General features: G+C 37.9%; 1 protein-coding gene across 1 annotated transcript; it reads left to right on the top strand.

The window, feature by feature from the left end:
- Nucleotides 1-10,136: 10,136 nt before the first annotated feature.
- LOC149021566 (conserved oligomeric Golgi complex subunit 4-like) lies at nucleotides 10,137-23,100 on the top strand. Its single transcript, XM_089149796.1, has 3 exons — nucleotides 10,137-10,462; nucleotides 10,547-12,246; nucleotides 22,316-23,100. The coding sequence occupies exons 2-3, from the start codon at nucleotides 10,645-10,647 to the stop codon at nucleotides 22,943-22,945; spliced, it is 2,232 nt and encodes a 743-aa protein (XP_089005922.1). The 5' UTR covers nucleotides 10,137-10,462; nucleotides 10,547-10,644; the 3' UTR covers nucleotides 22,946-23,100.
- Nucleotides 23,101-23,585: the final 485 nt, after the last annotated feature.

Raw genomic sequence — 23,585 nt, 5'->3', positions numbered from 1 at the left:
AAGCCTTATTTATTTATTTTCATTTTAAAGGCAATTCTAGTTGAACTATCCAATCTGTGGTTGTTGCCGGACAGTGAGGTTGTTTATCTATTCATTGGGCATGTAATCCTAAATTCTCTATTACCCCAAAGAAAAAAGATAAAAAGTGTAATGCATGGTTCTCACTTCTCTTGTGCTGAGTGGATCTTCTATTGATTGTTTCTTGACAAAGGTGTCCTTAATATAAAACAACGTCGGTGTAAAAAAGATTGTCAATAGATAAACTCATTAAAAATGCAAAAGCAAAAAATCAACGGATAGTGTGGTGTCATACAAATGATCCCATTATCTAGTGGTTTGAATGGAGTTATAAAGATATGAAATTTTAATTCATTTTATCAAGAAAAGGAAAAAGGGAATTTTTAAGTCATCATCTTGAGTGAGTAATTTCCTCTAGTCAAAATCCTAATCCTAGATTGCAACCGCCCAAGACTCAAGCTTATCTTTGTTTTAAGGTTTTTGGCAGGAAAAAAAAATGCTGTTTCATGGTCCACGCCTTCTTTAACTACTAACAGATTTTTTTTTTCTCAAACTCTTTAATTTATGAAGGGACAAACAATATTTGATTGCAACCAAATATAAAGTATCTGTAGAGTACTGAAGAAAGCTTAATTACATCGGAGATACCATGAAAACTAGCTGTTAGAGAGATTTCAAAGGGTTGTTTAATTGACAATGATCGTTACGGGTTGTTTAAATCTCAACCGTTGACTTTTAAACTGGTTATTTCTCAATTGAATGGGTAAATTGAAACGGTCTGAATAATGAACCGATATAGTTAAACCCAACGTCGTCTTCTCCGGTGAACGATTGCGACCAAGACGATACGATGAATGATTATGCCAAAGATACTTCTCTACATTGTTTTCCATCTTAGACAGCAAATCGATTTCTTCAATTTCGCAATCCTTCGCCGGAGTCTTTGTTGACACTTTAGCAATGGTAAGCTTGAAGAAAGTCAATAACTTTAGCAAAGGTAAAAAAATTCAATCATGCCGTCTTGGTCACAATCCTTCGCTAGAGTCTTAGTCGACACTTGCCGGCATGGGCTCAAATAGAACAATGGAGTGTATAGAAAAAGACGCAGAGAACTTAGATCTCATCTAGATTGAAGAAGAAATCGATTTGCAGTCGAGATGGAAAACGATGTAGAGACGTATGTTCGGCATAATCATTCATCATGCTGTCTTGTTCGCAATCATTCGCCAAAGAGGACGACGTTGGGTTTATTTCTTCTATCAAGATGAATGAATAAAATGAAGATGTCTCTTTAGGTTTATAATTTATTATTAAATTTTATATTTTATTTTGAAAAAGTGAAGAAACAACGGACCAGTTTGGTTTAACCATATCAGTCCATTATTCAAAACGTTTCAATTTACCCCTTCTATTGAGAAATATCTAGTTTAAAAGTCAGTGGCTGAGATTTCAGCCTCTAACACATAGCGGCCATCCAGAGCGGCCGTTGGATGGCCGATGGGATTAAATCCCGAAAGCTACTTCTTAGTAAAAAAATGACTCTTCCTAGTAGTGTATTAGTAGTGTATATAATAATAATCTCTAGACCCTCTGATGATGTAATGGAGGTGCACAAAAAAGCTACCGCGGATGAACCTCAGACACCAAAAAATAATAATCTTAAGCCCCTAATAAAAATAAACCTAATAATTCTGAAAAAAAATAAATTAGATTTCGATCCCATCCAATCTGCAGAAATCCATTTTATAATCCTCCAATCCATAATCTTTGATTAAAATTTTATTAAATTAATTTAAAAGTATCTCTTATAAGGTTAATGCAACATTCATTTTTGAAAAGATTAATTTTAACAATAATTTCAGTCCCTCAGAGAGATAAGGTTCATTTTAAATATCTTTTATCTTTTATTCTGAAAGCATGACTTGTACCAACGGTTCTTGAATTCGTAACCGACTTTTACCAAATAGAGAATTAGAGATCACATTAGAATATATTTTCCGCTGGGGCGGTGGGCTTGCTTGCCACCACAGCGAAGGAAGCTTGGGGTCATGGTAGTTATGAAATGTTTACCAACGAAAAATAGTTTTGGAATGAAAGTCAAAAGGTAAACAGAAATCCATTTTCGGAATTCTGACTGGACGGAAAGTAAAAATTAATTATTCACTCAAAATAAATTATTGTTGTGGTCATTTTTCGAAGGTTTCAATGCTACGCAATAATTGCACTTATTGTGTAATAATGAACTACATACAGTGAGGATGGAATAAGTGGTCGAAGTCAAAATTTCAATCATTCCTACCTGTAATCAATATATATTCAAAATGTGTGGTTAAAATTTTGACCTTGACCACTCAGTTTGATCGTAGCCATATGTAGGTCAGTGCTCAAGTTGAACCCCATTTTTTCATGCCTTCTGGAGCCTCTTTTTCTTTGGAATTCTTTTCCATCTGAAAAATATAAGACAGGAAAAGGTGGATGGGCAAGGTTAAATTCAGTGGAGAATTTTCTATCACCAAAAGGTGGAGAGAATTAGTTTTCTTTATGTATGACTGTTGATGCTGTAATTGAAACCCAGAACAGTGAATATCATCCTTACAAAGATTTAAAGAGTCAAAACATATCCCACAAGTTCTAAGAGATTCTCTCTTCATGCTGAGTTAAAAGAAGAAAACTGGTTCCAAGCTCAATTAGCAGCTTTGGGTTGCTATCACAGCATATAAACATCTTTACTGAAAGATGCAAAATTAATATCATTTCAGGTTCTTTCAAGTTTGCATTGTTGACCTGGTATAGAATGGGTGCAGCAACTTTGCCTGCATATGTACAAGGAAGCAAACTCACTAATGGCACCTTGACTCTAGAATCTGGGTTGCACAAAATTTTGCAGGGTGGAACAGGGGCTTACCTGGATATCAATTGAACAATTGGTCCCCATTATGCACATAAACAAATGTTGTGTTGTAGGCTTGTAGCAACTTCCAAGTAACAATCCACTATAAGACTTTGTCACTGTTTTAACTGAAATATGGGAGAAGCAGGCACATATATCAAGTAACTTATCAAGCTAATTACATCTACCCTCTTTCCATGATGCTTTAAAATTCTTAAGGATTTTTATCCCATTTTTCTAGTAGAAATCTCGACCATGTTAGATGCATTAAAAATGGAGATGGTAAAATATTAGTATGTGATGAGGATATAAGAAAATATGGAAAATCTATTTCATTAGTCTACTAAACGAGCATACTTCAAGCATCTATGATTCGGACGATTACACCATTCACCAAGGCACCAATTTTTTAACTTATATATGGAGAATTTCGATGTCCTATGTAAAAGAAGCACTAAGGATGATGAAATTTCTACAAGACAACAGGTCCTAATGAAATCCCAATAGAGGTATGGAAGAGCTTAGGAACTCATGGACTAGTTTGGTTTGATTAAGTTGTTTAATAAAATTATGAGCACATGGAAAGTGTCAGATGAATGGAAGAGAAGCATTGTGGTTCCAATTTACAAAAATAAATAAGATATTCATAGCTGTAATAAATATAGGGGCATTAAACACCATATTATGAAATTATGGGAGAGAGTAATTGAAATTAGTTTGAGACACTTAACTACAACTATAGAGAATCAGTTGGGTTTATGCCGGGAAGATCTACAACGAAGGCTACTTACCTAATTAGGAGACTTATGGAAATGTATAGAGAATATAGCAAAGGCCTTCATATGATATTTATTGAATTAGAAAAAACTTATGATAGAGTTCCTAGAGTGTGAATTTGGCAAGTACTAGAGAAAATAAGTGTTGCAAGTAAATATGTAAACATAGTTAAGAATATGTATGATGGTTCAGTGACAAGTGTAAGAACAATGAAGGGACAAAATATGAATTTCCAATTACAATTGAGCTTCATCAAAGATCAATTTTAAGCCCATATCTATTTGCACTTGTAATGAATAAATTAACCAATGACATTCAAGATGAGATCCCCTGGTATATGCTTTTTGCTAATGATATTGTGTTGATTGATAAGACTTAAGTGAGGATTAATACCAAATTATAATCATGGAGACTAGCTTTGAAACCAAGAGGTTTCAAACTATGTAGAACAGAGATATTATATCTAGTTTGTAACTTTAGTCATGATCGAGCAGACGACGATGTGATGATACTTGATGATAAGAAGATTCCTCAAAGTGAATGTTTTAGGTACCTAGGTTCAATAATAAATAAAAGAGATGATATAAATGATGATGTTTCCTAAATAATTAAAATAGGGTGGATGAAGTGGAGAGGTGCGTTTGGGGTCTTGTGTGATCAGCATATTCCATTAAGTTTAAAGGAAAATTTTATAGAACCGTTGTTCAACCAACTATGATATACGGTGCAGAGTATTGAGTTCTTAAAAATAATCATACAGATAGACTCAGTGTAGTAGAAATGAGAATGCTAAGATGGATAAGTGGCAAAACTATGAAGGATAAGATAAAAAAAAAAATAAAAATGATCATATTAGGGTTAGTTTGAGAGTTGCTGAGTGACAAGTTTCAAGAAAGTCGTTTGAGGTGAAATGACCATGTTCAACGGAGACCTATAAATGCCCCTATACGGAGAAGTGATATAATCCAGATTGAATGGACTAGAAAAGCTAGAGATAGACCTAGATAATCTTAAGAGAAATGGTGAAAAAAGATATGCATAGCTTAGGCCATGTATCTAGCATGACTTTAAACAAAACTGATTGGAAGGCAAGAATCTAAGTAATCAACCTCATTTAGTTGGAACAAGGCTTATTGTTATTCTTTGATCATTTTCAATTCTCACCATCTCTGTGGTCAAGATAAAGCCAGAGCAGTGTACTAAACTAAACCCAAATCCCATAATGGATTGCTGACTGATTACTGGAGAAGCCCGAGTCTTCATTTGGGTGGAGTGAAAGGGAAAAGTGGAAATTGGATCGTCAAAAAAAGGAGCATCTGGTTTCTTGTCATCAAACTTGCATGCCGAATTTTCCACAAAGAAAAACTGAGGTTGAGCCACATGAGAAACTCAAATAAAGGCATTTTTCCATACACTGGAAAAGTCTATTATTTGATAGTTTCTGAAGTTTCTTTTTCATTTTTCCACAGACAAACTTATCATTCATGTTTCAACTTTAGCCAAGTGGTAGGGATCTCAAGAAGCATATAATTCACCCCGAGTAAATAGGAGTCTGAGCCAATGACAGATAAAATCCATAATTTTGCATTAAAGTATAGCTTATTATTGCAAATTATCAGCTATCTCAACATTTGATTTGATGTATTTCAGTTACAGTTAAATGGATAAATTGTGAACCAATGCACAACATGTTTCATGTACTCAAGTCATTATAAGTAATTGCCCTTCTCCTTAAAAAGACAAGCAAAAATGGAACCAAAATGCAAATGCTAGAAGCTGATAGCAGGTTCTCTTTCTGTAAATAAAATTTTTAAATAATAATTGTAGTAACCTTGAAGAGCTTCCAAGGCAGTGCAAGAAACTTTTGCATCATCAAGCTCAACAAGAAACAAGACCTGGCCTTATCTCCTGTCTGTTGTCAAAAGACTCAGATCAATATGAGAAAGCATAAGGACTCTCAACCAAAATGATCGATTCTAAAATCCCATGTTACTACATGAACACATTTCAGACAAGTTTACACACATAATTTAGGGAAAAGTGCTAATGAATAATCCTTGTAGGAAAAGAGATATCACTTGCTACTTTTTCTTGGGGGTGGAGGGTGGGGAGTTATTCATATATTAAAGGACACTGGAGCAGATACGGTTGGTCTAAAGGAAAAGAAAGAGTAGGAAGATAGAAGAAGTTATCCAGGAAACTAGGCAACACAAACAAGTATAATGTATCTCAGATCAAGGCATGTCTAATTTTTTTTATCAAATAATTGATTAAAAAGTATGTTTTTCTTTCTTTTAGGGGCGTGTGTAATTTCCAAGTTCTTTCAAACTTTTCCCATAATGAGTAAAATGGATTTTATTAAAATAATCATGGTTGCTGAACATGGGTATTGGATTTTCTCTTATATTTGGCAGGACATTGGCATCCATGTACTTCAAACCATGTTCAGTTTTATTCCCAGGAAGATGTGTGGAAAGGAAAATGAGGAAAAGGGGTTTCAAACAATGTTGTTTGGTTGCACAGTGATCTTCCTTGATTTTGCTTTCCTAGTTGTGTTCTGCACTCCTACTTTTTTTTGTGGGATACACTTTCAAGAGAGATGGTTTTTTCTTTAAAAAGGAAGACAACTAATTGTGCATTTTAAATTCTAAGATTTTTTTTGGAAACCCTGTTCCCTTCCCAATCTTCCGAAGAGAAAATCCAAATGCGAAAGAAACAAAACATCAAAAAATAAGGTTGAAAAGGAAATGAGCTACTTCTCTTCAGGTACAATCACTAAGAAGTCCATTAACAAAGAGAATGATCAATTCCTCTACATTGGGTTGTCAAATTTCAAAGAGCTGGGCCATTCACCAGGCATGCTAGGCATGCTTTCGTTGATGCCTGCTAAAACATCCTGCCTTTGGCTTATCAGAGCTGGATCTCTCAGAGGAGATGAAAACCCATTTATGCTTGCACCAACTGTTAATTCACCAAGCCCTGGTAAGGCAAGAGCAAGATCAGATGGGTTTGATCTTAAAATCAGGCCTCTATTATGGTAATCAGAATATTGTAGAATCATGGCACAATGCAAACTATACCATAAGTTTCAACTAGAAGCAGTTTAGTATTGGATCTGCTTGTGAGGCCCAATGGTTAAACATTAGGAGAATGGCATTAGTTTCCTTTTGCTAGAAGTTACTTAAACATGATCTATCATATTGCACTAGTCATGGAAAAGAAGTAGAGTGGTTTGCCAGAATGTTGTTATAAGGAAACCAAACTTCTTATTTAAGAAAAAAAAACCAAAGTTTGATTAGTTGTCTTAAGACCTAAATGTGGAAGATCTCTGATGTGATCCCAGAGTTTAAAAAAAATCCTAAAGGGCTACTTTGGAAGGCATATAGGGGTTAGGAGTTAGGACACAAGGTTTATTTAAATATTTTTTGTATGAGAACAGAGTTGAAAGATAAGAAACTTCTGGATGAGGGCAAAGAAGTATGATCATTTTGATAACAACCTGAATACAATGTAATCCATAATATAGCTTAAAATAAGAGAAGGGTGGAGACTTCATCCATGTTAGATGTATTAAAAATGAAGATGGTAGATAACTAATATAGGATGAGGAAGTTATTCAGGGATGGAAAAATTAATTCCACAGCCTACTAAATAGAAGTCTTTTCAAGTTAAAATGATCTGGAAGACAGTATTACTCAACAGGCCATTGCAGATAATAGACATGTATACTACGTTATAATGTCTGATGTCAAAGAAGCCTTAAGAAGGATGAAACTAGGCAAGATTCCATTCAGCAAGCCCAGATGGGGTCTCTCAATAAAATGTGGAAGAACATAGGTGTTCTATGGTTTATCTTTCCTAACAAATTTTTAATAAGATTATGAGCTCACAGATAATGTAAGATGATTGCAAGAGAAGTATTGTGGTCCTATTTACAAAAACAAAGGGGATATCCAAAGAAACATAGCACACCCCCTCCAAAATCAAAACCTAACAAGACACCTTCACACTTCACACCATTAGTGAAGGTACGCAGTAAATTGATTAAGGTCAATTTAATTTGTTTATATTACCACATTGGTCATAGAGTGATAAAATAATCATGCAAGAGTTTTCTTTTAATTTGAGAAAAATTTCAGTCATATAATTTGGGGTAATATGGTGGCATCAAAATATTGTTTAGGATTATAAAATGAATATTAAAAATATTAATTATGATTTTATATAAATTTATTAAGTGTGGGTGAAAAGTTAAATCTTATTACGGTTAAAATAACACAAATGGTGTGAAGTGTGGACGGAGGCTTTGTAAGATTTTGATTTTGGGGAGGTGTTGAGTGTTTCCAATTGAAATGGAGGGGCTCGGATAAAAACTTTTAAGGATTTTAAATAAATCTATTCAAATGAGGATAAAATTGTCAAATTAAAGTTAAAACTAACGAAAACATAATGGTGTCAAATATGGAGGGGGCTTTGTAAGATTTCAATTTTGAGGGGTGTGCACTGAGTTTCCAATGGAAACGGAAGGAGTTCATGTAAAAAACTCTTTATTTTATTATTTATTTTATTATTGTTATTATTTTTTGTAGTTGGTGAGTTTATATTGTGGTGGGTGAGGGGGAATAATACTGATATAGGTGCTGAACCCAAGACCTCCCGATGAGAGTTTGGGCTTTTAACAGCTCAACCATTGGCATAATTGATATAAATTGCAATTATTCATTTAGTGATGGCTTTGGTGCATATGGTTCGATTGGTCGTAACAATATTGGTGAATTTTTTTCTTCTTTTTCACAAACTTATCATAAGGACAGGACCCGTAGGCCCAATTGGTGGGAAGAGAAGGGGAAAAGGTGTAGAAGGATAGAATTCGAACTCATAATCTTTTTAGATTCACTATCTATATATCTGAGGCTGTTATTGTTGCTAGAAGCATATTTATAAATAGATTTTTTTTATTTAGTGAAATAATATATCAAAACCTGAATTTGTATTAAAATATAATAATATAATATAAAATAGTTGTATAATATACAACATAGTATTATATGGTACGATTTCTAGAAATAAAGATAATAATAAAAATAAGATTTCTATAGCATATGAACTTTATTATTAAAAAAAAAATTCCATAGAACGATATTAGCCTCATGCATTGAAAGAGCCTTGCACCAAAATACCTTGATTGTATTTCGTAATAGCAACAAAATGATTCTATAATTGACTCTTTTTTTTTTTGTAAACTGATTTTCAATTTAAAGAGGGGCAAGCAAAAGCAAAGACATCCTGAGTACAAACTTCAAGAAGCCAAGGAGTGGAAAGCAGTCAAAAAGTCCTACTTGCCATGGACTGGGCCTTCCTAACTAGATTATCGACTACAGAATTAGCCCATCTAGAAACAAACTAAACCGACCAAGATGGTTCCAGCGACAAAAAGTGGCGGATGTCTTCAACCACACGAAGAGCATCCAAAGCCACAGGGAGAAAGGGATCATCAAAGTAGTGAATCAACGTCTTGGAGTCACTCTCAAAAACCACGTTCTTCAAGCAACCAGAACTCGCCCAAATCACTGCTTCCTTGAGAGCCATCGCCTCACCAGCAATAATGGAGGAAGGGACAGAAGGAATTGAGGCTGCGAGAGCAAGCAAGAACCAGAGGCGTCTCTCAACATGAACCCTATTCCTACAAGATCTTCATCTACAGACAGTGAGAAATCGACATTGATTTTGAGGGAGGGCTCTGCCGGCGGCAACCAAGCCCTAACCACCGTCTCAGAGGGAACATCAGGAAAGCTCAGAACATCTCGAAACTCCTAGTACGCCTTCCAAGAAGCTTCGATGATCCTCTTAGGGTTCCAAGACACACCATTGAAACACAGATCATTCTTTGCCTTCCAAACGAACCAGGATGTGAAAGCAAATAGACCGAAGATCTCCTTGCTCATTTTTGAATCCAAGAATTGTAATTTGTTCCAATTGTTCAAGATCTGGATTAAGGAAGCCTGAGGTTGTGATTCATGACCATTGAAAGGTTATTTGGTCAATAATGACCGACACTTCAATCTCAAGTCTCACTCTCTAATGTGAAGTTACAAATTAATAATAATAATAACAATAATGATTAGTGAATTATGTGTATGTTTTTTTTTTTTTTAAGGACCTGAGGTTTATTCTAGTTGGCTTATGTGTACCTAGTCTATATTCTTAGAGTTTTTATGATTAACATAAGCTTTGTCAATGGGCCTAAGAATTCAAACTTTGAGCCCTTACGCGGATAAATTGGCCCTGAAGAAACTGTTTACATTCTTCAAAGGCTGTATCATCGCCTTTCAAATGCCATATTGCATTGTCAAAATCGCGCCTACCGGCCAAATGCAGGAGTTGGTTAAGTGGTAAGCCATATCTCTAGTCGAGAACAAACAATGGTAACAGAAAAAAAAAAAAAAAAAAAAAAGAAGAAAAAAAAGCGCCAACGCGGCGCGGCAGTATCTCTTCACCCGCGTCGTCGATTAAGGGGTCGAGCGTCTGGCCTGGCTTCCGTCCCGTCACTTCCTCACCGCTCACCTGTGTGTATTGCGCCACCCCCGCCGGCGCGAGTGAGAAGATGAAGCAGCAGCAGCAGTTTTTTTTCTTTCTATCTCGCTTGGGCACGTAAAGAAATTGTTTAATGAATGAAATAGTTGCTTGGAATTGAAGAATCAGAAGTTGATTTCACTCCTTACCCTCTCCTGTTCTAAGTCCAATCGGATTCGATTCTTGAACACTGGCCTTGATTGGGTACGAGAATATGAATATGTTAATCTCTGCGAATTTCGAGTTTATGAGTTTTCTTCCATGGCTTAATCATTTTTCATTCTGTAGTGATCCTGGAAGTTTCATCTGCGTCTTTAAGTGGATTTGGCTTGAGGCTTCAGTAATCAATACCGTGAAGTGGATTGGGGTTTGAAGGGAAAAGGGAAATGGCTTCGACGAACAGATCGTCTCCAATTACGGACGAAGTCCAAGAGAATTCCGTTTCGTCTGTGAACTTTGGGAGTTCTGAAGCCCTAGGGCAAGTTCGCAATCTTACAGATGTTGGAGCCATAACCCGTCTCCTTCACGAATGCATAGCCTACCAGCGTGGCATCGATCTCGAACTCGATTCGCTACTATCTCAACGCACCGACCTTGACACACAGCTTTTCAATCTACAGAAATCCGCTGAAGTCCTCGAAATCGTTAAGGCAGATTCGGATTACATGCTCGCAAACGTCCAATCAACCTGCAATCTCGCCGATCAGGTCAGTGGTAAAGTCAGGGAACTTGATCTCGCTCAATCTCGTGTCCAATCCACGTTATCACGCATCGATGCCACTGTTGAGAGGGATAATTGTATCGAGGGAGTGAAGAAAGCTCTTGAAACGGAGGATTATGAAGCAGCCGCCGAGTACATTCGGACGTTCTTGCAGATTGATGCAAAATACAAAGACTCAGGGTCGGATCAGAGGGAGCAGTTACTTGCGTCGAAGAGACAGCTTGAAGGAATTGCTCGGAAAAGACTGTCAGCCGCTGTTGATCAACGTGATCATCCCACAATCATACGGTTCGTTAAGCTCTTTTCGCCGCTCGGCATTGAAGACGAAGGTTTGCAAGTTTACGTTGCTTACCTGAGGAAAGTGATTGCTTCGAGGTCTAGGTTAGAATATGAGCAATTGGTGGAACTTATGGAACAGAATCCGGGTGGGCCAAGCCAAGTTGATTTTGTTGGTTGCTTGACGAATCTATTCAAAGACATTGTCTTAGCTGTTGAAGAAAACGATGTAATCCTTCGGGGCCTCTGTGGGGAAGACGGAATTGTCTATGCCATCTGTGAGCTTCAAGAAGAGTGTGATTCCCGAGGTTCTATCATTTTAAAAAAGTATATGGACTACAGGAAACTGGGTAGGTTAGCATCGGAGATAAATTCCTACAGTAAAAACCTTCATTCGGTTGGAGCTGCAGAGGGACCAGACCCGAGGGAGATCGAGATTTTCTTGGAAGAGATATTATCTCTGACACAGTTGGCTGAGGACTACACGGAATTCATGCTGTCTAAGATCAGGGGATTGAGTTCTGTTGATCCAGATTTGGGTCCTCGAGCCACAAAAGCATTTAGGAGTGGAAGCTTCAGCAAAGTTGTTCAAGATGTTACTGGGTTTTATGTGATTCTGGAGGAATTCTTTATGGTAGAAAATGTTAGGAAGGCCATAAAGATTGACGAGTATGTTCCTAACAGCCTCACAAGTTCGATGGTGGATGATGTGTTCTACGTTTTACAAAGTTGCTGCAGAAGAGCGATATCAACATCAAATATTAACTCTGTTCTTGCAGTGCTTAGTGGTGCAATGAATTTGCTGAGCAATGAATACCAGGAGGCACTGCAGAGAAAAATAAGAGAGCCAAACCTAGGTCTGAAGCTGTTCTCTGGTGGTGTTGGTGTGCTGAAGATTGGCACTGAGATTGCAACTGCTCTAAACAATATGGATGTGAGTAGTGAGTACATCCTAAAACTGCGTAATGAGATTGAGGAGCAATGTGTCGAGGTCAGTTATCAATTTTTTCTAGTTATTTGTTGATTTGCTCTGGTATAAATAATAAGGCTTTTCAAGACAGTTCGCTGATTTAACGATAATTATAATTTGCATCAGCTTCAACCAGACGGGATTAGCATTCCTAATTCAAATATGGAAAGGGCAGATAAGATCCATAATTCTGATACTTGAGGATGTGGTAAACATAGAGACTATGACGTAACCCCAGGTTTAGGGTTAGATAATCAGGATCTTCTAGAATGAAACCAACACTCAATTAGGGCTTCTAGAGGCATTCACTAAGGGTTTTAGGGTTTATAAGGGTGCTGGGTATGGTAAATCAGACCTGAATCTTATTAGACTTCAAAATTCAGAATTGAAAATTCAACTCCTAGATCAACTAGGACTCGACTAGGGTTAGGGTTCTGAGGAATGGGCTGCTGTCCTGCAGTTTACCACTAAGGGGGTACTATAAAGGTTCGACATGTCGGCCCGTGTCGCCGTGTTGAACCCTAGTGACATGTCGCCAAAAGTCGGGCGACTTTTGGTTGGGGTTCGATGAAAAATCGAACCCCTTTTTTGAAAGGTATTTCAGGTTATTTTGACATGAAATTTGACGTGTAGTCTAATTTGAGGCCAATAAACACATTGGGAGTGTTATTTTGACCTAAAACATCACCTAAACTAATGTTTTTAATCGACCCATGTCCTACTGTACGCGGACGAAAGCCCCGAAACTAAAAATCTAAAAACTCATAAAAACCAAATCATATAAAGTCTACAATTCATTGTACAAATACATAGAGTCATCCAACCATATAAAATCTGGAACTCTCAGTACCAAGTACTATGCCTAGGTGAATCGAACTCCTGTGACTCAGACTGTCTCCAGTGATGCCCCCCCAACAAATTCATATACTCATCCCATCTCATACGATACTGAAAGTTGTCTAGATAATCATTAACTGCAGTTCTATAACGGTCATCTTTTGCTGCCATGAGAACTCCAATTTGAGGGAAGTGAGAATAGGGCCAATGAACGTTCTGCATGCCATCAGATGCTCTTGTTGGTACGAATCACTCTGAATGTGAAGGAGGGAGAGGGACACCATAATTCCCATGATACGAAGAACTAGAGGGGATACTAATCCCCATATCATATGTTCCATGTGAAGGAGGGAGAGGGACACCATAATTACCCATAGGCCAATAACCTGCTGTGGAGCTTACGGACTCATCCAAGCTCATGGACCCCATTGACTCAATCGCCGCATCCCAAGGATTAACATAATCATAACCACCTCTGTGCTGTTGCTGGCTGTCATGGCCAGCCCCCCTCTGATAGTGGCTCGACCTCGTATCAGGATATTGACGACCATGCTGATAATCACCACCATGATCATAATCCTGGGTGGCATGATCGAAATGACTCTCCCCAGTGTATTTGAGTGGGGGTTGCTGTGTCTCTGGTAGTGGAACATGTAGACACTCTCCAATGCCTCCACCACCACAACCACCACCACTACCACTTCCACCATCATCATCATCATCATCTCGACCAGTCTGACTAGGCGGGAGTGTGTCATCTGGATCGTCATCCTGCCGCTCCTCCGTGCCTGGTGCCATGATCCAATCCTCATCAGTAGTGGCAGCTGCCTCAACAGTTGAAAAATACTTACATAATTATTCCATAATTTTCAAAACATTTTCCCCCATTTTCCCCTATTTTTTCCATTTTTCATAATTATTGATATTTTAATATTTTTTGAAAAATAAAATAATTATTTTTCGGGTCAAAAAATATTTCGACTCCGTGAGTCCGTAGATCAGCTCACGGAGTTCCACATGTTTTTTTTATCATCATACAACCACTGTATCACTTTAAAAGTAATCATACAAGATAATCAAAATATAATTTTTTACTCACAAAAATAAAAAAATAAAATACTTTGCGAAAAAAAATTCCGACTCCATGAAATCGTAGATCGGCTCATGGTATTCAACATATATTAATTTCAAAACCATCCAACATCATTATAGCATGCATTTTGTCAAAAATTACTTGGAGAAGAATGGTTAGCTGTTTGACGAAAAAACTCCCAAGATCTGTGCGAAACGGCTTCTGATCGACAGAAACAACGTGATATCCGGCAATAAGGAAGCAAGATGTACTTGTAGATGTCAAAGATCGGACCAAAATATGGTGAAAAATGCAAAAAATGAGAGAGAGAAGCTCTGGAGAAGTGAGAAGAGAGAAATTCTAAAAAAATCGAGTGGGAAATTCGGGCAAAATTAGCCCGAATTCCCCATTTTATCGCCCAGAAGTCGGCGATAAATCGCCGACAAATTGACACTTTGGTTTCGTGGGGGAGGTGTCGTGTCGCCCCCCAGCGACACCTCGACATATCGCCTCGTGTTGGCGATATATGGTTCTAACCCACTCAACCCCTGTTAGAGTCGCAATACCCTATAGAACCAAGTCCTAACCTCTGTTTCCCTAAACCAACCCTCTTTTAAGAGCTTTTGAAATTTCTGCACTTCATCTTCTCCAACTAGAAGTTGCAAATTTTTTGATAAATTTCAGAAAAATTCTAAAACATCTAAAACCACATCCTTACTGACCAGAATTAGTCATGAGCTGCAGCATAGTACGGATGGTTCCTATTGCCGGCACGAGGTGATATATTGCTAATATTGACCGTTGGCGATATATCGCCGAAAAATTGACACTTAGGTGTTGTGGGGGGGTGTCGCGTCGGCCAAATTTCCCACTCGATTTTTTTAGAATTTCTCCAAAGCTTCTCTCTCTCTCATTTTTCGCACTTTTCACCATATTTTGGTCCGATCTTCAACATCTACGAGTACATCTTGCTTCCTTATTGCCGGATATCACGTTGTTTCTGTCGATCAGGAGCCTTTTTGCACAAATTTGGGAGTTTTTCGTCAAACAGGTAACCATTCTTCTCCAAGTAATTTTTGACAAAATGCATGCTATAATTATGTTAGATGATTTTGAAATTAATATATGTTGAATACCATGAGCCGCTCTACGATTTCACGGAGTCGGAATTTTTTTTCGCAAAGTATTTTATTTTTTTATTTTTGTGAGTAAAAAATTATATTTTGATTATCTTGTATGATTACTTTTTAAGTGATACAGTGGTTGTATGATGATAGAAAAAACATATGTGGAACTCCGTGAGCCAATCTGCGGACTCGCGGAGTCGAAATATTTTTTTTATTTTATTTTTCACAAAATATTAAAATATCAATAAAAATATCAATAATTATGAAAAATCGAAAAAATGTTTTGAAAATTATGGAATAATTTTGTAAGTATTTTTCAACTGTTGGTTGTGTTGCCCATGTGGCTTCATCGCCGATTTTGATATGGGCAGCCTATTTTTTTTGTCGAAGAAAATTGTAAAAATTCATTTTGTATTTAAAAATAAGATGAAGAATTGCCAGCTAATACTTATTAGATACTTATACAGTTATGCACTTATGCAGTTATGCTTAGGTATATCAGTACCTGATTACATATTTATATCATACATGAGAGGAATTGGAGTACATTCAACATGATCCACTCCAAGAGGAGGAACCGGTTGGGAAGCCAGCGGTTAAATGATCTTGTATTTATTCACTATAATATGAGGTTGAAGCTGCAATATGCCAGGGAGTAGGCTGAGAATGATAGGCAATACATCAATCTCGATGATATATTTGATGTGGCCGAAGATGAGCAAGATCCCCTCACTCAGTGGATGTTGGACAGGGGTGAGCCGATATTGACCAACCTGGAGGGAGGCCTGACCTAGACCTAGCTCAAGCTGCAGGGGTTAATGTGGATGAGTTTATGGCCACTCAAGAGGGTCAGGCACATGCAGAGGCAGTTGCCACTGCTGATGAGGATTGGATCATTACACCAGGCACGGAGGAGCGGCAGGATGACGATCCAGATGACACACTCCTGCCTAGTCAGACTGGTCGAGATGATGATGATAATGATGGTGGAAGTGGTAGTGGTGGTGGTGGTGGTGGTGGTGGAGGCATTGGAGAGTGTCTACATGTTCCACTACCAGAGACACAACAACCCCCACTCAGATACACTGGGGAGAGTCATTTCGATCATGCCACCCAGGATTATGATCATGGTGGTGATTATCAGTATGGTTGTCAATATCCTGATACGAGGCCGAGCCACCATCAGAGGGGGGCTGGCCATGATGGCCAGCAACATCACATAGGTGGTTATGATTATGTTAATCCTTGGGATGCGGCGATTGAGTCAATGGGGTCCATGAGCTTAGATGAGTCTGTAGGCTCCACAACAGGTTATTGGCCTATGGGTAATTATGGTGTCCCTCTCCGTCTTTCACATATGATATGGGAATTAGTATCCCCTTTAGTTCTTCGTATCATGGGAATTATGGTGTCCCTCTCCCTCCTTCACATTCAGAGTGATTCGTACCAACAAGAGCATCTGATGGCATGCAGAACGTTCCTTGGCCCTATTCTCACTTCCCTCAAATTGGAGTCCTCATGGCGGTGGAAGATGACTGCTATAGAACTGCAGTTAATGATTATCTAGACAACTTTCAATATCGTATGAGATGGGATGAGTATGTGAATTTGTTGGGGGGGGGGCATCACTGGAGACAGTCTGAGTCACAGGAGTTCGATCCACCTAGGCACAATACTTGGTACTGAGAGTTCCAGATTTTATATGGTTGGATGACTCTATGTATTTGTACAATGAATTGTAGACTTTATATGATTTGGTTTTTATGAGTTTTTAGATTTTTAGTTTCGAGGCTTTCGTCCACGTACAGTAAGACATGGGTCGATTAAGAACATTAGTTTAGGTGATGTTTTAGGTCAAAATAACACTCTCAATGTGTTTATTGGCCTCAAATTAGGCTACATGTCAAATTTCAGGTCAAAATGACTTGAAATACCCTTCGAAACAAGGGTTCGATTTTTCATAGAACCCCAACCAAAAGTTGCCCGACTTTTGGCGACATGTTGCCCGAGTCGATGTGTCGCCAGGGTCCGACACGGCGACACGGGCCGACATGTCGAACCTTGGTTAGAACTGAGCAAGGAAAGGGGGACTTCCAGTTGGGTACTTGGGTTAGGATCTGAAAACATGGGAAGAAGAAGAAGGGGAAGGCTCTCGGGTGCTACGAGAAGGGGCTGAAACTGCAAGGGATTGATGGGGAAGGGGTTGGGGATGTATAAACTTAATTGTGAGTGATTAATTACTCTTGCTAGAGTCGAAGGAGGAAGCTTGAAGAAGAAGAAGGAACTTGAAAATTGTAGAAACAATAGCTCAAAGGGATCCCACGACTTCTCTGAAGTTTTCCTTCAACTCATAATTTCATTAACTCAAAAACTGAAAGTTACATTGAGATCTTGGCTATTTATAGCCTCTTAAACTCAACCAGACCCTACTAAGGAAACTTGCCTCCTAGTAACTTGACAAAATAGGACTCGACTTAACTATTTTGACCAAATCAAAACACCAACTTAACTCAACTACTAGGACTCAAATTAGGAAATAAAAATAGAATTAAAATTCAGAAATAAAAGTGGACTCGGCAACTAGTTAAGCTCGATCCAGGGCAGGAAAATGACCATTCTACCCCTGGACAGAATTCGACCCCCTTTGGTTTGGTGCAACTTCCGAATGTGCTGGACCCCTTTCTTGGCTTTTATGGGCTGGCTGGATACATCAGAGTAATTAATCAGCTCAATGGAGGAACCCTAAGAAAAATTGAGATGAATGCTGTACAGTTTCAAGCAAAAAGTTTCATTTTCAGAAAATAGAGATTCTCTTTTCTCTTGACAAATGTGATATGGGTCAGTTGCTGGTGTGCAGAATTAAACATTTACAGATATTTCAATTTTAATGTTGTCTTGACTTAGAAGAAGATTGATCTATGAGAACCAATAACAGAAGTACGAAAAGTTAATCAAAATGAGCCCGTGAGAAGTGAAGATCAAGCAATACGAATGAGTGAATTATTAGAAACTAATTTCTTCGATTATTAGGTAGAAGTATGCAGAAATGAAATTGGCAAGACAGAAATATTTCCAACTGACCAATGGTTTCAGAAATCAGATCTGAGTTGGTGAAATCAGCCCAGTCCAATTTGAATTGGCCAACCACAATTATGATTAAAGCATGATTCCTGCAAATAACTTTAGATATGCCACGAGTGCTCTTTAATCTTCATTGTGCCTCCATCTGCCCCTGCACCCACCCCTGCCAGCCCCAAAAGTAACCAAAACAATAATAAGATTTTACAAATCTGTGGATAAACTAATTCCTGATTCTAATTTCTGAGTTTTGTGCTAATTTTCTGATCTGATTCAAATCAGAACTGATGGAAGTGAATTCCCATGTCTAATTATGGCTTTTAGACCTTGGATTCACCTGATTGAATGGACTTCTGAATGATGTAACTGCACTTGCTGAATAGAATGGATTAGTCAAAACCACCATTGGAACTGCAAAGCAGACCACAAAGATATTGCTTGAACTCTCTCTTTTACTAGGATCAATAAGTAAATAGAAACAATTTAGGGTTCATACTTGTTTGTTAGAGGTAGTTTGCGTTTTTTTCTTCCTGGTTTCCCCAGTTGAAGCTCCTATTCAGTATTACTTTCCTGGAACTAGAACAAGTTTGAAAAAATAAAATGTGAAAAGTTTAGGGTCCATCTGGTTGGAAGTGAAGGGAAGGAGAATGAAATTAAAACAAAAAACATGGTGGAAATTTTTTAATCATGTATTGCTACCTATGATTGTGTAACTAATTGAAAACCTTTCTGTATCCAGATTCTTTTAATAGCTTTTCAAGCAACTCCGTTGTGATGCATGATTCCATTTCAAAGGTTTGATTATATACCCCCCCCCCCCCCATCATATATGGGATTTTAAATTAGTTATCTTTATCACATTCATGGTTGCAAAGTGTACAATTTCTCCTTTAGGACTCTTTTCACTGTCCTTCAATTCCCTCTACTTGCAAGCCTACAGTGGCTGAGTTAAAACGACAGAATGAATAATATATAAGATTTTAGGGCAGGGGTGGAATTGAAGGAACTCTGCTGTATGAGCTTGAAATTCAATAATATTTTAAACAAAGGGTATTACCTAAAACCGAAAGCAGTATAGAGAAAAGTTGAGAGTACTATATTCTTTCAACTCTTAGAGGTGTAATTTTCAGCTGATGAACCTGATTCTTGGTAGGAAATGCATAAACAGCGATGATAATAATGTGTGGTATTAAATTGAGATCAAGTTTCAGCTTTGTGTCAAGAACTAATGAAAGATAGGAGAAATTATGTACAAGGTTGAACAAAATTGTGGAAACTTAAGAATTGCAGCACGATGTGAATTACCACGACAACCATGACTTAATTGCAGGTGGACACCTGTGACTTTTATTAACTTTACTTGGATTTTCTCCAGCATCAAACTTAGTTTCCTGGGTTGACGAAAAATCTTAATATGAGTACAATCATGGTAGGAGATCTCGCTCTTGAGTGAGATCTCGCTACCATGAAAAAACGAGATCTTGACCATCTCGGCGAGATCTCGGTCGAGATATGCAATTTTTTGGGCGTCAACTCGGTAGCCCATCTCGGTGGGTTTTAGGGTCCCAGTTGGGTTAAAACTTGGTATTTAGCCTATTTAAGGCCTTTTGAACACACTAGTAGCCTTGGATTTGTGAGAAAACATCCCTAAGTATGATTTCTAAGTCTACCCATAGTGTGAAACCGAAATGCTGTAGGATTAGAGAATGCAAGGTTATATAAGTAATATAAAACCATTAAGGCACATAAATGAAAATCAAGTGTATCAAATACATCAAATAACTTAAATGTCATCAAGATAACATTCATATGAGTATTACAATCTTGACCTTCGAGAATAGAATGATAAAAGTATACAACCATTAGAAGTTCTATATAAGTCATTAACGCATAAGTTCATAAGACAAGTAGAGAGAATGATTGAGCTTCCTTTGATGTTGTAGATGTGCTAAGAGTAGTTGTAAGTGAAACTTTGGCTGAAATTCGCAAAAAATTGGGCAAAAATTGAAAGTTCCAGCGAGATATGGCGAGACTTGGGGCGAGATATGGTGAGATCCCGAGCGAGATATCCCATTTCGCAGATCTCGCCCTTGATCTTGTCTTGGTTTATGAAAAAACCGAGATATCTCGCGAGATCTCACGAGATCTCCCACCTTGATTACAATATCAATTTCGATGCTGATGATTAATGAATGACTCCTGACATGCACTTTGCTTTGAGGTTCTAACCGATACACAGAGAATTAAAGACCCTAAACAGCTTCGATGTAAATATGTAACGGGCACTGGGATCTCTGATTTAGAATAATCTGAAACAGGTTCTGAGATCATATTTCTAGAAAAACGGAAGAAACAATAAGACAAAATTGAGATTCTGGATGCTTCTTCATCGTAAATCTTGTTATTAACAGACCTTAGAAAATATGTAAAGAACAATCGGGAACCCTAATAAGCCATAAATAGTCAACATTGTTAATAGCAAAAATCTTCAGCTGCAGAGAGGGTAGATATCTGCAAGTATGTGCAGAATTACATCCACGAAGATCAGATTTATAATGTAGCCAATGATATATGGAATCTCTTTAATGTCAAGTTTAAGAGACTAAATGTCACCCCCCGTTACACAACTTAGTCTTGATTAAAACAGGCTCCCTGACTCAAAATCTTTCTTGTTCTAACTAGGTCCTTAAAGAAAACCAGATCTACCTAACAGAAGTGCCAAGTGTGACACATTGTAGTTATTGATTGGAATACCTGCCTATAAGCAATCATTTTTAGTTTTTGTAGATAAAGATACTTAATAGTTTTGTGTATTTCTCATTATCCTGTTTCAATCTCCTTTTTTCCGACTAAAATGAAATAATTCCCCTCTTTTAGTTTTTCCCCTGGGAAGTAATTATTTGGCTGCTTCCTAGCCTGAGGGAAGCATATATTGCCAATATAGGTGAAACAGGAACAGATACCATGTCTATGGTTATAGTTAGCGATAGAATTTGCCAACTATTGATTGCAACTTCAATTGTTCTCTTAATTTAGTTGTCACTAATCTATGAAAGCATCGATAGTGTCCAACCAGCTAGTAAATTTACATTTGAAAGCGTAGAGATACGTGTGCCTCATATAAATTGAATGTTTCCGTCTCCATGCTTCGACTTTGATTACCAGTAGGTATCAAGATCTTTGTGTAAGCTGTTTTTGAATTCTTGAGTTCTATGTTAGTGAGAAACGGAAATTGAAGCCTAATTGTCCTACATTTGTTATTCTTGGGGTCTTTTGCTGTTCTATTGAGAAACTAAAGTCTTGAGATACAGATTTTGGTGTTTGTATGTATACGGTGGTCTTGAATGTAACCCAACGTCTGCTAGTGACTTTGGTGGCTTGTAGGAAGAGCAACATTACTTGATCCACTAAAATCCGTCGCAGATATGAAAGTGAAACCCTAACTTGCTGGAAGCTGCTCTCACCCCTCAGAAGGAAAATGCCAAACTTTTATTAGAATTTTAAGAAGCCATTAAGACAATACCGAGGGTTTAACTCCCTAACCCCACCTTCCTGCGCCAAAGAAACAAGAAAGATGTAGGGCATTAAGGTCAATGCCTTCTCTCAATCGTCCGTCAAGATTGCTGATTCTGTTTTGTTCTGACACATATTGCATCTCAGGATATCTCTGGATTTGATTGCCAGTTGAACATGCTAGTCCGTAGCTTCCTGTATTGGTATTTTGGTATTCCCTACTGACATTGAATAATACTTTTTATTTTGGTTGGGGGGGGGGGGGGGGGGTTAAGGTAACCAACTACTAGTGTTTCACCGTGCATGCATTATTACCTGGTGGGTTGTTTTATTAGTTCGTAAACACTCCTTGGTTATAGATATATGCCATCACGAGCTGGTTTTGTTCCCATTTTCATTGTAGATGCCTTGCATACTTATCCTAAACCTTATTTCTTAACCATGTTTTAGTCTTTATCATCAGGTGTTTCCTGCCCCAGCCAATAGGGAGAAGGTGAAATCTTGCTCATCCTTACTGGGAGAGATGAGCAACAGTTTCAAGCAAATCTGGAATGCTGGCATGGAGCAATTAGTGGCCAGTGTGACCCCTCGCATCCGTCCAGTGTTGGACAGTGTGGCAACAATCAGCTACGAGCTCTCTGAGGCTGAGTATGCAGAGAATGAGGTGAATGACCCTTGGGTCCACAGGCTTCTTCATGCTGTTGAAACCACCGTGGCATGGTTCCAGCCGTTGATGACTGCCAATAACTATGATTCGTTTATCCACCTGGTGATTGATTTCATTGTTAAGAGACTTGAAGTTATCATGATGCAAAAGAGATTCAGTCAGCTTGGGGGCCTGCAACTTGACAGGGATGCAAGGGCTCTAGTGAGCCATTTCTCCAGCATGACCCAGAGGACTGTGAGAGACAAGTTTGCTCGTTTGACTCAGATGGCAACCATCCTCAACTTGGAAAAGGTTTCTGAGATACTGGATTTCTGGGGTGAGAATTCAGGACCCATGACCTGGCGATTAACTCCTGCTGAGGTGAGGAGGGTACTGGGCCTTAGGGTTGAGTTTAAACCTGAAGCAATCGCTGCTCTTAAGTTGTAAATCTACTGCACTTTGTCTGCTAATGGATCTTTTTCTTTTGGACGACTTATTTGTGTTTTGGCTTCAAATTCATCGAACTCTCAGTTCTGCTTCATCTGGTATTCTGTTAAGGCAGTTATTAGAGATTCACCACATAAACAATAGAATAGAAACATCGATGGGGCAGGCCTTGGTGCAAGTTGATGGATTACAGCTGTAGCCTCTAAAGTCAAGACATCAAAACAGTCATCCGAGTAAAATTTTGGGGTTTTTTTTGGGGGTGGGGAGGAAAGTAAGATCGTACAGGAAAACTGCCTTCTTGCTTGAACGGAAATTTATCCAATTTATTGAAATGAATGTGTTTAAATATCACATCAAATGATTGAAATTTATTTATAAATTATATCAAATAATTATAATTAAATTAAAAATAATAATGTAATTAGTAAATAGATTTTAACCTACACATATCATAATTGATTGGATATTGGTCTGTTTTCGAACTCTATTTGTGCGAAAGTTTTTGGCACTATATTCACTCTATAGTCTATACGAGAGCGAGCCAATGTGATGTTTGAAAAAAAAAAAAAAAGGGGAAAAAACCAATGAGATGTCATTTAACTATTTAAGTACATAACTATCGTACCGCGAAGGGTAGCGA

The sequence above is a fragment of the Hakea prostrata genome, chromosome 3 (genome assembly GCF_041222555.1).
Source record: "Hakea prostrata isolate BN-2017 chromosome 3, UWA_Hpros_2, whole genome shotgun sequence".
NCBI classification, from domain to species: domain Eukaryota; kingdom Viridiplantae; phylum Streptophyta; class Magnoliopsida; order Proteales; family Proteaceae; genus Hakea; species Hakea prostrata.
This window is presented reverse-complemented; position numbering and strand designations above follow the sequence as displayed.